Source organism: Rhinopithecus roxellana, chromosome 19, assembly GCF_007565055.1.
Source record: "Rhinopithecus roxellana isolate Shanxi Qingling chromosome 19, ASM756505v1, whole genome shotgun sequence".
Lineage (NCBI taxonomy): Eukaryota > Metazoa > Chordata > Mammalia > Primates > Cercopithecidae > Rhinopithecus > Rhinopithecus roxellana.
Window position 1 is genome coordinate 45984594 of NC_044567.1, and position 13640 is coordinate 45998233.

Sequence of the window (13640 nt, forward strand, 5' to 3'; positions counted from 1 at the left end):
GGAACCCCAGTGCAAAGCGGGGTTACCAGCTTAACAAGCAGGGACTGCTGGTGCTGGAGGGTCCTGGTGGAGCATCTGGGGCACCCTGGCATTGTACCGTTGGGGAAACCAAGGTCCAGAGGTGGTGGCCTCCCCAGGCCCGCTCAGCAAGGCAGGGTGTGGCTGGGCCCGTCCACCCCAGGAGGTCACACCCCTGAGCTGTGGAACCCCTCCTGGAGCTGAGTCAGCCCTGGTGGCCGCCGCCCCAGGAGACTCTGTAATTACAGGATTAGAAGGTGGTCTCTCCGCAGCCGAGCCTTTTGCCTCTCAAAGCTGCCAAGCGGAGACAAGGATTTGGTGGCGCGGTGCCGGCCTCCAGGTGTGTCTGAGGAGACCTGGCATCCTCGGGCAGCTTTAGTCTGAAAGGCCCCATTGTAGCTGCAGCCTCCCTCTGATGGGCTCTATTTTGGGGCCGGGATCCACCCTGCCCCAGCTGGAGGAAGGAAAAGGTGTATTTCAGCATGTCCTATGGGTGTGGAGTGACCAAGGAGAGCAAAACGGGGGGCTGGTTGGGGGACGGGGTGCCTGGGCTGCACGGAGAGGGAGGTGGTAGAGGCAGACACTGGTGTCGTAAAGCGGGGAGAGGCCTGGAGGGCCAGGTGCAGGTGCCCGGAAAAAGTCGAAGGGAGGAGGGTGTGAGTCAGGCCAGGCTTTCATGTGGCCCCAGGAGGCAGCTGGCAGACCCTGCTAGGCTGGAATGCGGATCTGCAGCTGCCCAGGCCCCACCTGAGACCTGTCTGCCAACAACTTCTTGATTTCTGCCCCTGTGGGTGCCCGGCCCCATGTCCCAGGCCTGAGGGAGACCCACCTGCCCTCAGGGGCCTCTCAGTTTGGGTGCCAGGGACCAGGCACTGAAGTCCCAGGGGCTGAGTTAGACCAGGAGAGCGCATGGCTGCTTGGGCTCCTTGGCTGGTTCTGCTCTCCCTCCACCAGAGCTGGGCCACGTTCCTGCCCTGCCCAGCATGATAGGCACATCCCAGCCCCTTGCCTCCGCTCCCATGGGTCCCCGGCTGGCGTGGTCTTGTGGCTGTCCTGGGCCTGTCCTGATCCTGACTGTCCTTCAGGGTTCTCCCCCGTGCCACCTCCGCCAGGGACTCCCTGCCCATCTTGGGCTGTCCTCTGATTCCCTGGTGCTAGCCTCACCAGGCTCTGTGGATGCTGGGAACCCCCCCTCCTCCCAGTGGCCTCTTCACCCTCACCATGCACAGGCCATCACGGGGCGGGGGGTGGGGGGCGCTCATCAGGATGTGCCTTGATGCGTGCCCTCTGGCCTGAGTTTATCTGTGAAATGGGTGTAATGACATCTGCCTTATAGGGCACCTAACCTGAGGAGTTAGACAGGGTCACAAGAGAGGACAGGGCTGGTGCGTGGTGGGTGCTCGGGCGGTGGCCCTTCAGGTCCTCTGTCCCGGGTGCTCCCCAGCCACTGATCATCAGGTCTTCGGGTGCCTGAGCCTGGGCTACCCTGGGGACAGCCCCGTGATCCAGGAATGACTAATTCCACCCTTGCAATAAGCTCTTGGAAGCTTTGAGAAATGAGACTTTTTTTCTTTCTTCTTGCTGCTTCATTAAACTCTTCTTGAGTGAGGGGAATGAGGATTGTCCTAATCCCTTGGCACGAGGTGAAGGGGGGGCAGGTTCCGGGCTTGTGGTAACCAGAGGACACTGGGAGCAGAGCTGGGGGTGGGCACTGGGCAGGGGCCGTAAGCCTTATGCCCCAGGCAGGCTTTACTCAGGGTCAGCTGGTGACCCCAGACAAGCCCCGTCCTTGACCAGGCTCAGTTTGACCGTCTGCACGATGGGTGTCCCGGGCCTTGCCCACCTCCCTGTGCTGCTCCACGGGGAGGGGGATGGCCTGGAGGGGCCTTTGGTGGGGTGCCTGGGGCTGGGCACGCTGGCTGGCACACAATAGGTGGGGAGCAACAGGTTGGGGTCTGGGAATCCTCACTGAGGCCACCCTCTGTCCACAGGTGTTCCTGGGCCTTGGGGAGCTGCTTCTGTCCTGCAACTGGGCAGTGGTTGCCGACATCCTGCTGGTAGGTGCGGGAGTCGGGGTAGGGGGCTGAGCAGGGGGAGCTAGACAGAGTCCAGCTCAGGACTGGACCTCTGCTGGTGAGCAGCTGCCTGGCAATGGCGTCAGAGACCATGCATCAGGGGACCAAAGTCATTCACGGTTACCTTGGACCAGAGGCCTCTGACACTCCCAGACGTCTCTGACCATCATCCCCATTTTGCAGATGAACAAATGGAGGTTCAGAGAAGGCAGGTGCCTGTTCCAAAGTCACACAGCCCCAACGCAGGGAGCCAGGGCTGGAACCTACGCATTTTGACTCCCTGGGCTCCCTCTCTTTTTTTTTTTTTGGAGACTGAGTACTCTTTTTTTTTTTTTTTTTTTTTTTTTTGAGACGGAGTCTCGCTCTGTCGCCCAGGCTGGAGTCTGGAGTGCAATGGCCGGATCTCAGCTCACTGCAAGCTCCGCCTCCCGGGTTCCCGCCATTCTCCTGCCTCAGCCTCCCGAGTAGCTGGGACTACAGGCGCCCGCCACCTCGCCCGGCTAGTTTTTTGTATTTTTTTAGTAGAGACGGGGTTTCACCGTATTAGCCAGGATGGTCTCGATCTCCTGACCTCGTGATCCGCCCGTCTCGGCCTCCCAAAGTGCTGGGATTACAGGCTTGAGCCACCGCGCCCGGCCGAGACTGAGTACTCTTGTTGCCCAGGCTGGAGTGCAATAGCCCGATCTCGGCTCACTGCAACCTCCGCCTCCTGAGTTCAACTGATTCTCCTGCCTCAGCCTCCCAAGTAGCAGAGACTACAGGCACCCGCCACCATACCCGCCTAATTTTGTATTTTTAGTAGAGATGGGGCTTCACCATATTGGCCAGGCTGGTCTTGAACTCCTGACCTCAGGTGATCTGCCCACCTTGGCCTACCAAAGCGCTGGGATTACAGGCGTGAGCCACTGTGCCTGGCCCCTCCCTCCTTTCTATAGCTTCTCAGCAAGCAGGCTCCTTGGCCTCCACTCTGAGGCGTGCAGACGGGATGCTATCCTTCGGGGCAGTAGCCACTGAGGCCCACTGCGCCAGCCCACACCAACTTGTGTGTCACAGGCTGCCATGCAAGGATCAGCCCTGCCTGTCAGAGGCCTGATACTGTCTTGATCACATGACTGCTGCATCCAGAGTCCCACACGGCCCCTCCCTGAGCCCCACGCCCTTCGTCCAGCCTCCTTGCCTCCTTCTGGGAGGCATACAGGGAAGGACTTTGAACACCATGAAGGGTTGTGCCTTTGTAGATAACGCAGGGCCCTGGGCCTGTGAGCACCCCGAGAGCCTTCCTTCTATCTCCTGGCAGCCTGGTGCTGGCCACAAGGGAACTGGACCAGCCTGGCCGTCGGCTGAGAGCTGTCCTGAGGGCAGTTCAATGTCGCGGTACAAGCCTGGATTCAGAAAACAGACCTGGCTGTCAGCCCTGGTCCTGCCACTAATGAGCTGTGTGGCCTTAGGCCAGTCACTGTGTGTCTCTGAGCCTCGGTATCCCCATGTGGAAAGTGGGGATGATAATGGCACCTGCCTTATGGATTGATGTGAGGGTGAAATGAGAAGATCCATGTGCCTGGCACAGAGAATGCTGGCTAGGATTCTTACAGCAATCCAGAATTTTCCATTTTCTCATTTTCTATCCCCCAAAGAAATCATGGTGCCCTAGAATCTGAGTTTGAAAGAGTTATGGGTATGTATAGTCGTTTACTCCGTCAACAAACCCTGCTTGAATACTACTGTGGACGGGATGCTCACTCCCTGCCAAGATGTCTGCCCCTCCCCAGCAGATCCCCTGACCCCTCCCCACAGCCCAGGCCCAGCGAGTGTGGAGAGGCCTGCCCTGTCTTTGGCTCCTGGGTGAGTGGATCAGCTGCAGGGCTGGCAGGTCTTCCCTGCCCCTCCCTCCAGACAGGAGACTTGGGCTCCAGCCCAGAGTCAGCCACAGACCTGCTGCATGGCCCTGGGCCTCAGTTTCCTTGTTTATAAAAGGGGTAATCAGCACCTGCCCGGTAGGGTGAGCGAGGCGGCCTCCAGGAATGCTCAGGAAAGGGGAAGGCATTGGTAGATGTTTTATTCATGGGATTGTCCGCTTTTAGGCTCAGGGAAACTAACATGCCCCCAGCATAGCTGGTTCTCTCTGAGGTGGTCCAGACGGAGCTGCACCTGCCCCCGCAGCTTCCCTGAACTGCCCCCCACGGCGCAGCTCCCTCTTCCACATGACAGCCCCACAGATATGTGAAGGCTGCACCCGTGTCCCCCAGCGTCTGCCTTTATAAGAATGATTAACCTGGCAGAGCCAGGCTCTTTGTGGGGTTAAAGAGGAGAGTGTGTGCTGGAGAGGGCAGGTGGGGGAAGGGGGGAAGGAGAGTTAGGGGCTGGCCAGCTGCACAGTTTTACCCATCTGGGGAGCTGCCCAGGGAGCCGGCTGGACAGGAGCCAGCCCACCTCAGGGCTCCCCATGGTCCTTCCTTGGCTTAGAGGCCTCCAGCCCCAACACTTTGCAAGGTCCACCGCCCCAGAGCCTCCCGCCCCCTTCCCTGCCTTCCCACCTTCCTGGAGCCCTGTGGCCAAAGATGCTTTGCGGCCTTTGGGGGTCAGAGCTGAGCAATCCTTGTAGCCCCTGTAGTTCAGCTCCTCCACGTTGCTGCTTCCTCTCTGTAAAGGCCGGTGGAGGGGGAGCCCTTCTGTGCAGTGGAGGGGCAGATGCCAGCTTGGAGCAGGGTGAGGAGGGCGAGAAAGAGGAAGCAGGACACCGAAGGTAGACAATTCCCTTGAGGAGTTGAGTTGGCAGGAGCAAAGGGCATGGTAGCTGGAGTTGGCAGAAGATCCCGGGAAGCTGGCATTGCTTTTCTGCTTTTCAAGACGGGAGGCCAGAACAGCCTCCAGGGAGCAGGGAGGGGCAAGCAGGAGGAGAGAGGGGGCCCTGTTCGAGGGTGAGCTGAGGGTGGGATCCAGCGCTGGGGGAGGAAGTAGCCTCCCAGCAGAGCAGGGTCAGGAAGTGTGTGGGGACAGGGCCTGTGGCAGGAAATAGAGGAAGGTCCCCTTTGTCGGCCGGCACTTGCTCCTGAGACAGGAGATCGGCTTCTCTTTCGGCAGGGGCCCAGGGAAGGAGGAGGCCTTAGGGTGTATGTGAACAGGGGCCACAGAACAAGGGAGCAGGGAGTGAAGGGCAGGGCACATTCACATGAACAGCTTTCGGTAGCCAAGAAAGCCACAGACGGCTGATAGGAAAATGGGTGGAAACTGCAGGTGTCTGGGAGGTTGGAGCCTGTGGGTGGGTCAGAGGGCAGAGGGCAGCAGAGCCCAGGCTCGAGGACTCTGCAGCAGCCCATCTGCTTCCACTTCTAGCCCAGCTCCTCACTAGCTGTGTGGCCCTGGCCAAGTGACTGAACCTCTCTGGTCTTGGTTTGCTCACCTGTCCAATAGGTAGAACGGGGGCAACCACCAGTGACACCCCAGGCTATGATAGAATGAATTCACACCGGCGTCCTATAGATTCCTGAGTGGGTGTGTGGGCCCCGCTGACTTCCAGATTATCCGTTCCTTGGGACACTCCTCTCTCTTTTTCTTTCTTTCTTTCTTTTTTTTTTTTTTTTTTGAGACGGAGTCTCGCTCTGTCGCCCAGGCTGGAGTGCAGTGGCCGGATCTCAGCTCACTGCAAGCTCTGCCTCCCAGGTTTACACCATTCTCCTGCCTCAGCCTCCCGAGTAGCTGGGACTACAGGTGTGCACCACCACGCCCAGCTAATTTTTGTATTTTAGTAGAGACGGGGTTCACTATGTTGGCCAGGATGCTCTTCATCTCTTGACCTCGTGATCCGCCCCCCCTCAGTCTCCCAACGTGCTGGGATTACAGGCTTGAGCCGCTGCCCCTGGCAGGGATACTGCTGTCTTTGATGCAGTCTCCACAATGGGGAGAATCCAGGTTCTCTCTGGAGAAGGGACCTCAGGGGCCCTCTGGTCCAGTGGCTTGAAGACATCACTGTGCATGAGAGTCAGGTTTGAGGGAGCTTGTTACAAACCCCGATTCCAGGCTCTGTGTCCTCCAAGTCCATGCTGGGGTCCAGGGACCTGTGTTTCTGATGAACTTCCCAAGTGATCCTGCCATCGCATTCCATAGAGCGCACTTTGAGAACACTGGTCTGGCATCGCGAGCTCGCCAGTCCATAAATGCTTTGCCAAATTCCAGCCATCCCCTTGTTCACATACGCCTCCAGGGAGCTCATTCCGCACACCTCGGGCAGTGCCTGCCTCTCGGGGGGCTTTCTGTTGATGAAAATGATTTGGCTCAGTCACAGCCAAGACCCACCTCTGCCAGCCTCCCCTTGGCCCCGCTGGGCCGCAGAGGGCCCTGCTTCCTGGAGACTGAGATTATGTCCCCTGAACCTGCATCTTCTCAGGCAGAGCTCCCTGCCTCCCCACACCTAGCCATGGGGGCTCCCTCCCAGCCCTGCTGTCTGTCCTGGCCCCACTCAGGATGGCCCAGAGCCAGCTCACCCCAACCCCTCTCCAGGCAGGGGACAGTGTAAGCAAAGGCATGGAGGGAGGATCCCAGGAGCACCATCTCTGGATCTCAACCAGTGTGGGGGCTAGAGAAGGAGGGGGCTCATTTCCTCTTTCTCAGGCCTGTCCTTTGGGGTCCTGCAGTCCAGCCACAGGCTCATCTCCCACCCCCAGCAGACGTCCCCACACTTCCCCGGAGAGCTGTCACCTCTGGGTTCTCCCCCTGCCCCAGGTTTCAGTGCTTCCCTGCTCAGCCTCTGCCCCCAGGTAGCTGTCAGCTCACTGGCCTGTCTCACCCTCCCAGGGGTGTTTGGGGGCAAGGCCTGGGTGGGGGTGCAGGAGGCAGGCTGCCGGGGCAGTCTGCACCTGGTGGCTGCTGCTCCGACTTTCTGCAAGCCCTTGGTTGGCCCTGGTTTAGCCCTGGGCTATAAAGGGAACAGCCCTTCTAAGAAGGGAGAGCCAGAAACAGAGGTGTTTTTGTCTCAGAATAGAGTGAGCCTGGATTTTTGGGAACCCAAAGCCTCTTATTTCTGAAATTACCCCCTGGGCTCTCCAGCTTCTGTGGGGCCCGGTCTTGGCTGCTGGCTGCATGGAGACAATGAGGACTTGGAACAGGCTGGGGGAGACCCACCTCTCTCGCCACTGGCAGCAGCGACAGAGCTGGGCCCAGCAGGTTGGGGTTCCTGGGAGAGGAGGAAGCGGCCACCCTACCTGGACCTTACTGTGGGGGTCCCAGCAGCCCCAGCCTCCATGTGGACCTTTTTGGACATTCAGGTTCCTCCCTCCAGGAGGCCTCACCTGCCTTCCTAGAGCCACCAGTGAGTAATTACATAATTATGGGGTGAGAAGGAAGTCCTTGGGGAAGGTGCAAAGCTGTTGGTCAGTTCCTTCTCAGGCCTGTTGGCAGAACCTGGTGATGGCAAGAGGCCTGGTTTCTCTCGCCACCTGCGCAGGGTGGCTCAGTGCCAGTGACCCTGGGACCAGACAGTCACCACAGTGACTCCCGCCCTCTGCCCTGCCCACCACAAAACCCCCTGCATCTGCCCCCTGGGGTTCTGGAATGCAGAGATCCTGTCCCTGGGATCCTCCCTCCACACCTTTGCTTACACTGTCCCCTGCCTGGCATACCTTTCCCCGTCTCTTTGCCAATTACTCTGCCATCCGTTTACAGGGCTAGCAATGAACTTGTCCTCCTCATCTTTCTCTTGGATTTCTGAATGTTCTATTACAAATGCATAAATATTGCTGGAAACACTGGCTCCTCCTTGCCTATCACAGCAGAGTAGTCAAAAAGCCAGGTCCTGGAGGGAGAAGGCCTGGGATCCTATCTCAGTCCTGTTATTTCAGGCTGGGTAACCTTGGGCAAGTCACTTGCCCTCCCTGTGGAGGTTTTTCTCATCTGTAAAATGCAGGTGGTCATCGTATCTCCCTTATGGGTTGTTCAAGTTGATGTATAAAATGCATACAGCAGGCCGGGCGCGGTGGCTCAAGCCTGTAATCCCAGCACTTTGGGAGGCCGAGACGGGAGGATCACGAGGTCAGGAGATCGAGACCATCCTGGCTAACACGGTGAAACCCCGTCTCTACTAAAAAAATACAAAAAACTAGCCGGGCGAGGTGGCGGGCGCCTGTAGTCCCAGCTACTCGGGAGGCTGAGGCAGGAGAATGGCGTAAACCCGGGAGGCGGAGCTTGCAGTGAGCTGAGATCCGGCCACTGCACTCCAGCCTGGGCGACAGAGCGAGACTCTGTCTCAAAAAAAAAAAAAAAAAAAAAAAAAAAAAAAAAAAAAAAAAATGCATACAGCAAGCATTCAATAAATGTTGGCAGTTATTATTTTATTATTAATTTTGTTTTTTTTTTTTTTTGAGACAGAGTCTCGCTCTGTCACCCAGGCTGGAGTGCTGTGGCCGGATCTCAGCTCACTGCAAGCTCCGCCTCCTGGGTTCCCGCCATTCTCCTGCCTCAGCCTCCCAAGTAGCTGGGATTACAGGCACCCGCCACCTCGCCCAGCTAGTTTTTTGTATTTTTTAGTAGAGACGGGGTTTCACCGTGTTAGCCAGGATGGTCTCGATCTCCTGACCTCGTGATCCGCCCGCCTCGGCCTCCCAAAGTGCTGGGATTACAGGCTTGAGCCACTGCGCCTGGCCTATTATTAATTTTTTTGAGACAGGATCTTGCTCTGTCACTCAGTCTGGAATGTAGTGGTGCCACCTCGGCTCACTACAACCTCCACCTCCCGGGTTCAAGTGATTCTCCTGCCTCAGCCTCCCGAGTAGCTGGGATTATAGGCATGCACCACCACGCCCGGCTAATTTTTGTATTTTTGGTAGAGACGGGGTTTCACCATGTTGGCCAGGCTGGTCTCGAACTCCTGACCTCAGTTGATCTACCTGCCTCGGCTTCCCAAAGTGCTGGGATTATAGGCTTGAGCCCCTGTGCCCAGCTTATATTGATTATTACTAACTCATGGCCTCAGATCATAGACACCTAGGTCTTGGGGATAAGGCTACAGGGTGGTAAGCTCCCCTGTGGCTGTCCAGCTGGGTTCATGTGACCATGTGGTCTCTGCTTGAATCCCCTCCCCCTCCTTCCTTCCATCCCCTGCTGTAGCCCTGGGTTCTGGCAGAGTTTCTCCTGGGAACAGTCTCCCAGATGGATCTACTTGACTTATTTTGTTGGCAGACTTTCAGCTAGTCCCCTCTGTGCCTGGTACCTCGCTGCACCCAGGGACCCCAAGAGAAATTAAGGGTCTTTGTTGCCTACACACCATAGGGAATAAGGAGAGGTGGACAGAGAAGAAAGGGCCCCTCACAATTCTGGGTGACATGAGTTCAGTTAGGGGTGTGCATAGGAGTTGTAGGAGCTCAGGGTAGGTACCTGAACTCTGAGAGGGCTTCACAGAAGAGGTGACCCAAATGTAAGGCCTAAATGACAAATAGAGACGCTCCAGCTGGACCAGAGAGTGGAAGGCATGCCAGGCAGAACACACAGCCGAGTTCAAGTGCCTGGAGCATTCCATCTCAGAGCATGATTTTGGTTTGATGTCCACACGAGGCCTCCAGGTAGCAGACGAATAATGACAATGAGTGACACTCTCAAGATCGGTACTATTATTATCCCCATTTGGGGATGGAGAGACAGAAGGAAGAAAGGTGAAGCAGCCTGCTCAAAGTCACACAGCTAGAGAGTGGGGATCAGATCGGAACCCGAGACTCTGACTCCAGAGTTCATCTTTTTTTTTTTTTTTTTTTTTGAGACGGGGTTTTGCTCTCTCACCCAGATTGGATTGCGATGGTGCGATCTCGGCTCACTGCCACCTCTGCCTCCCGGGTTCCAGCGATTCTTCTGCCTCAGCCTCCCGAGTAGCTGGGATTATAGGCGTGCACCACCACGCCCGGCTAGTTTTTGTATTTTTAGTAGAGACGGGGTTTCGCCATGTTGCCCAGGCTGGTCTTGACCTCCTGATCTCAGGTGATCCACCCACCTCGGCCTCCCAAAGTGCTGGGATTACAGAAGTGAGCCGCTGCGCCTGTTCCAGTGTTCATCTTAACGTTCTCAGCCTCGTCCGTCGAGTTGTGTGGGCTTCTCCAGCAAGGCTGCCTTTGGTCTCTGCCCCAGGGGCCCTGCGGCTCCTGAGAGGACTGAGCCCTTCGTACCACCCCTGCCCAAGTGCCCGCACATGCAGACACCTGGCATGCACCTGCTCTTCTCCCCGCCCGCCTGCACTGCTGTGTCCTGGGCCCCTAAGCTGGGATACCCCAGCCCCTTTCACTGTGGTCACAGTCATGCCTGGTTCCTTCCCATTTCAAGAGCAAACTCTCAAGAGGGGTGGCCCTGATCGGGGGCCTCGGCACCCCCATCCTTGGGAACTGGAGAAGCTTCAGGTGGGCCTGATGTTCTGGGGTGGGACTTTAGACCTTGGGGGTTGCCGACTCCCTCCCATCCCACTCACCTGAATGGCCTGTCACTCTTCCAGGCAGGTCCTTGGCAGGTGGGGAACAGGAGGCAAGGGTGCCCTCACTTGGGGTGCCCCCTGCTGTGCCTATGTTTTTCAGTCTGTGGTGGTGCCCAGGTGTCGGGGGACAGCAGAGGCACTTCAGATCACAGTGGGCCACATCCTGGGAGACGCTGGCAGCCCCTATCTCACAGGACTTGTAAGAGGTGTCTGCGTGTGTGGGGTGGGGAGGGTCTGGGGGCCAGCCTGGTGGGCCTGGCAGACCCACCCCTTCTCCTCCACAGATCTCTAGTGTCCTGAGGGCCAGGCGCCCTGACTCCTACCTGCAGCGCTTCCTCAGCCTGCAGCAGAGCTTCCTGTGCTGCGCCTTCGTCATTGCCCTGGGGGGTGGCTGCTTCCTGCTGACAGCGCTGTACCTGGAGAGAGACGAGGCCCGGGCCTGGCAGCCTGGCACAGGTACCCCACCCCTTGCACCAGGCCCGGCTCAGGGCTGGACACCCTAGGGGCAGACAGCACTGGCCACCCCCCGAACCCCTGGTCAGTTTGTTTGTTTACTCATTCAGAAATGCTTATACACCCCTGCTATGTACCAGGGAAGGTTGCAGAGCCTGGGGAGGGAAAGAATGAGGCCCCTGTAGAAACTGACACTCTAGTTGGTGAAGACAGACCAGAAACAGAAAAAGTAAAGATATAGCATGTTCAGGGTGACGAGTGCTATGGAGAGATATAAAGCAGGAAAGGAAGGAGACAGGGGCCGGGCACAGTGTCTCACACCTATAATCCCAGTACTTTGGGAGGCCGAGGTGGGCGGATCACAAGGTCAGAAGTTCAAGACCAGCCTGGGCAACATGATGAAGCCCTGTCTCTACTAAAACTACAAAAATTAGCCAGGTGTGGTGGCACACACCTGTAGTCCCAGCTACTCAGGAGGCTGAGGCAGAAGAATCGCTTGAACCCGGGAGGTGGAGGTTATAGTGAGCTGAGATCTCACCATCTTGCCACTGCACTCCAGCCTGGACAACAAAGTGAGACTGTCTCAAAAAAAAAAAAAAACAAAAAAGGGACAGGTGGGTGCAGGTTACGAGGATCCCCACTGCGCAGGCAACATTAGAGCAAAGATCTGGAGGAAGCGAGGGAGTGAGCCATCCAGCGACCCAGGGGGAAGATGCTCCTGGCAGTGGGGACAGCCAGTGCAAAGGCCCTGCCATGGGAATGTATGCACCTGATGTGTTTGAGGATCAGCCAGGAGGCCAGTGTGGCTGCAGCAGGAGCAAGAGGGACAGTGGTAGGGGTGAGGGATACAGGGCCAGAGCAGGGGGTCCTTGTAAAGACCGTGGCTTTCACTCGGAGTGAGGCGGGAGCTGCCATGGGGCTTCCAGGAGAGGAGCACTCAGGTGGTCTGATTGGTGTCAAAGCGTCGCCCTGGCTGCCGTGTTGAGAGCAGACTGCAGGAGGGTCAGCGTTGAAGCTGAGAGGCATAGCCGACAGCCTACTCCCCTTCCAGGGGACAATGGTGCTAAGACCATGCCAGTGGCATTGAAGGTGATGACAAGGGGTTGGATCTGGAAGGTATTTTGCATTGGGGACAGAGAGGATTTCCTGACAGCCCATGCCCAGGCCTGGTCCCAAAGCACCTTCTGCATCCTTTGTGCAGGCTGAGCATCTTTCCTCCTGCAGGGACCCCAGACAGCAAGGATGTGGACAGCAACGACCCAGAGAGACAAGGCCTGCTTTCGGGCGCCGCTGCCTCCACAGAGGAGCCCTGAGGTCCCTGCCTGCACTCGCCCTGCCTGCACTCGCTCTGCCTGCAAGCCTCCCGTTGGGCCCCACAGTAGCCGTGCCTCGGTTCCTCTTTGGCTGTCCTCGGGGACTCCGGCTGAGGCGCGTCTGCCACTTTTGCATTCCCGGCTGGAGAGCTGGCAGGACCCTGTGGCTGGGCTGCGAATGGAGCTGTCAGCACTCTGCATGGGAGGCCTGGGCCTGTGCCTGTGCCCCACTCAAGGCTGCCCCAGCCTGGGTTCCCCAGCCTGGCTGCTGCTGGGCGCTGAATAAAGCGAGGCCAGTACAAAGCCTATGGATTTCGGGCCTGTAGACAGCCCTGTTATTTATAGCTTCTTGTGCCTCTGCTGGAGGGGAAGGGGGAGAAGACAGGATGAGCAGTCCAGGCCAAGGATGCAGGACTGCCCTAAAGTGGGGAAGCTGAGGGGGTGGCTCGGCATGGGTCTCTTGGGGTCCTCAGCCTGGACCTCCCACTCTGACCCAGCTTCTCCATTCTGCAAAGTCATGGGCACAGGGCACCCTCTGCATGATTCCACTCTGTTTTGTTTTTTGTTTTTTGTTTTGTTTTGTTTTGTTTTGTTTTGTTTTTGAGATGGAGTTTCTTTTTTTTTTTTTTTTTTTTTTATTGAGACGGAGTCTCGCTCTGTCACCCAGGCTGGAGTGCAGTGGCCGGATCTCAGCTCACTGCAAGCTCCGCCTCCCGGGTTTACGCCATTCTTCTGCCTCAGCCTCCCGAGTAGCTGGGACTACAGGCGCCCACCACCTCGCCTGGCTAGTTTTTTGTATTTTTAGTAGAGACGGGGTTTCGCCATATTAGCCAGGATGGTCTTGATCTCCTGACCTCGTGATCCGCCCGTCTCGGCCTCCCAAAGTGCTGGGATTACAGGCTTGAGCCACCGCGCCCGGCCTATGAGATGGAGTTTCACTCTTGTCCAGGCTGGAGAGCAATGGCGCAATCTCGGATCATTGCAACCTCCGCCTCCCGGGTTCAATGCCTCAGCCTACTAAGTAGCTAGGATTACAGGCGTGCGCCACCATGCCCGGCTAATTTTTGTATTTTTAGTAGAGATGGGGTTTCACCATGTTGGCCAGGCTGGTCTTGACCTCCTGACCTCAGGTGATCTGCCCACCTCGGCCTCCCAAAGTGCTGGGATTATAGGCATGAGCCACCGTGCCCGGCCCACTCCACCCTTTGAACAAAACGTGGGGGCTGAATCTTGCTCTTGGAGATGAGTTTCCACTTGGGCGCTGGTGTGGGGCTGTGGCTCCAAGTTCCAGGGAACCACACAGAGGAGCACCCACGCCTACACAGACATGGGCGCAGC

General features: G+C 57.4%; 1 protein-coding gene across 4 annotated transcripts; it reads left to right on the plus strand.

The window, feature by feature from the left end:
* Nucleotides 1-1992: 1992 nt before the first annotated feature.
* Nucleotides 1993-12907, plus strand: LOC115894767 (protein spinster homolog 3-like). Of its 4 annotated transcripts, none has more exons than XR_004054942.1 (4): nucleotides 1993-2075; nucleotides 10637-10735; nucleotides 10821-10992; nucleotides 12214-12627. XR_004054942.1 is itself a non-coding variant. In XM_030922937.1 (4 exons), exons 1-4 carry the CDS (start codon nucleotides 10367-10369, stop codon nucleotides 12300-12302), a joined length of 459 nt encoding a protein of 152 aa, XP_030778797.1. In that variant the 5' UTR covers nucleotides 9998-10366; the 3' UTR covers nucleotides 12303-12627. The 4 variants fall into 4 exon arrangements, 2 of the variants coding, with proteins under 2 accessions (XP_030778798.1, XP_030778797.1); XR_004054943.1 differs by lacking the exon at nucleotides 1993-2075 and adding an exon at nucleotides 6324-7398; XM_030922937.1 differs by lacking the exon at nucleotides 1993-2075 and adding an exon at nucleotides 9998-10465.
* The last annotated feature ends 733 nt before the right edge of the window (nucleotides 12908-13640 follow it).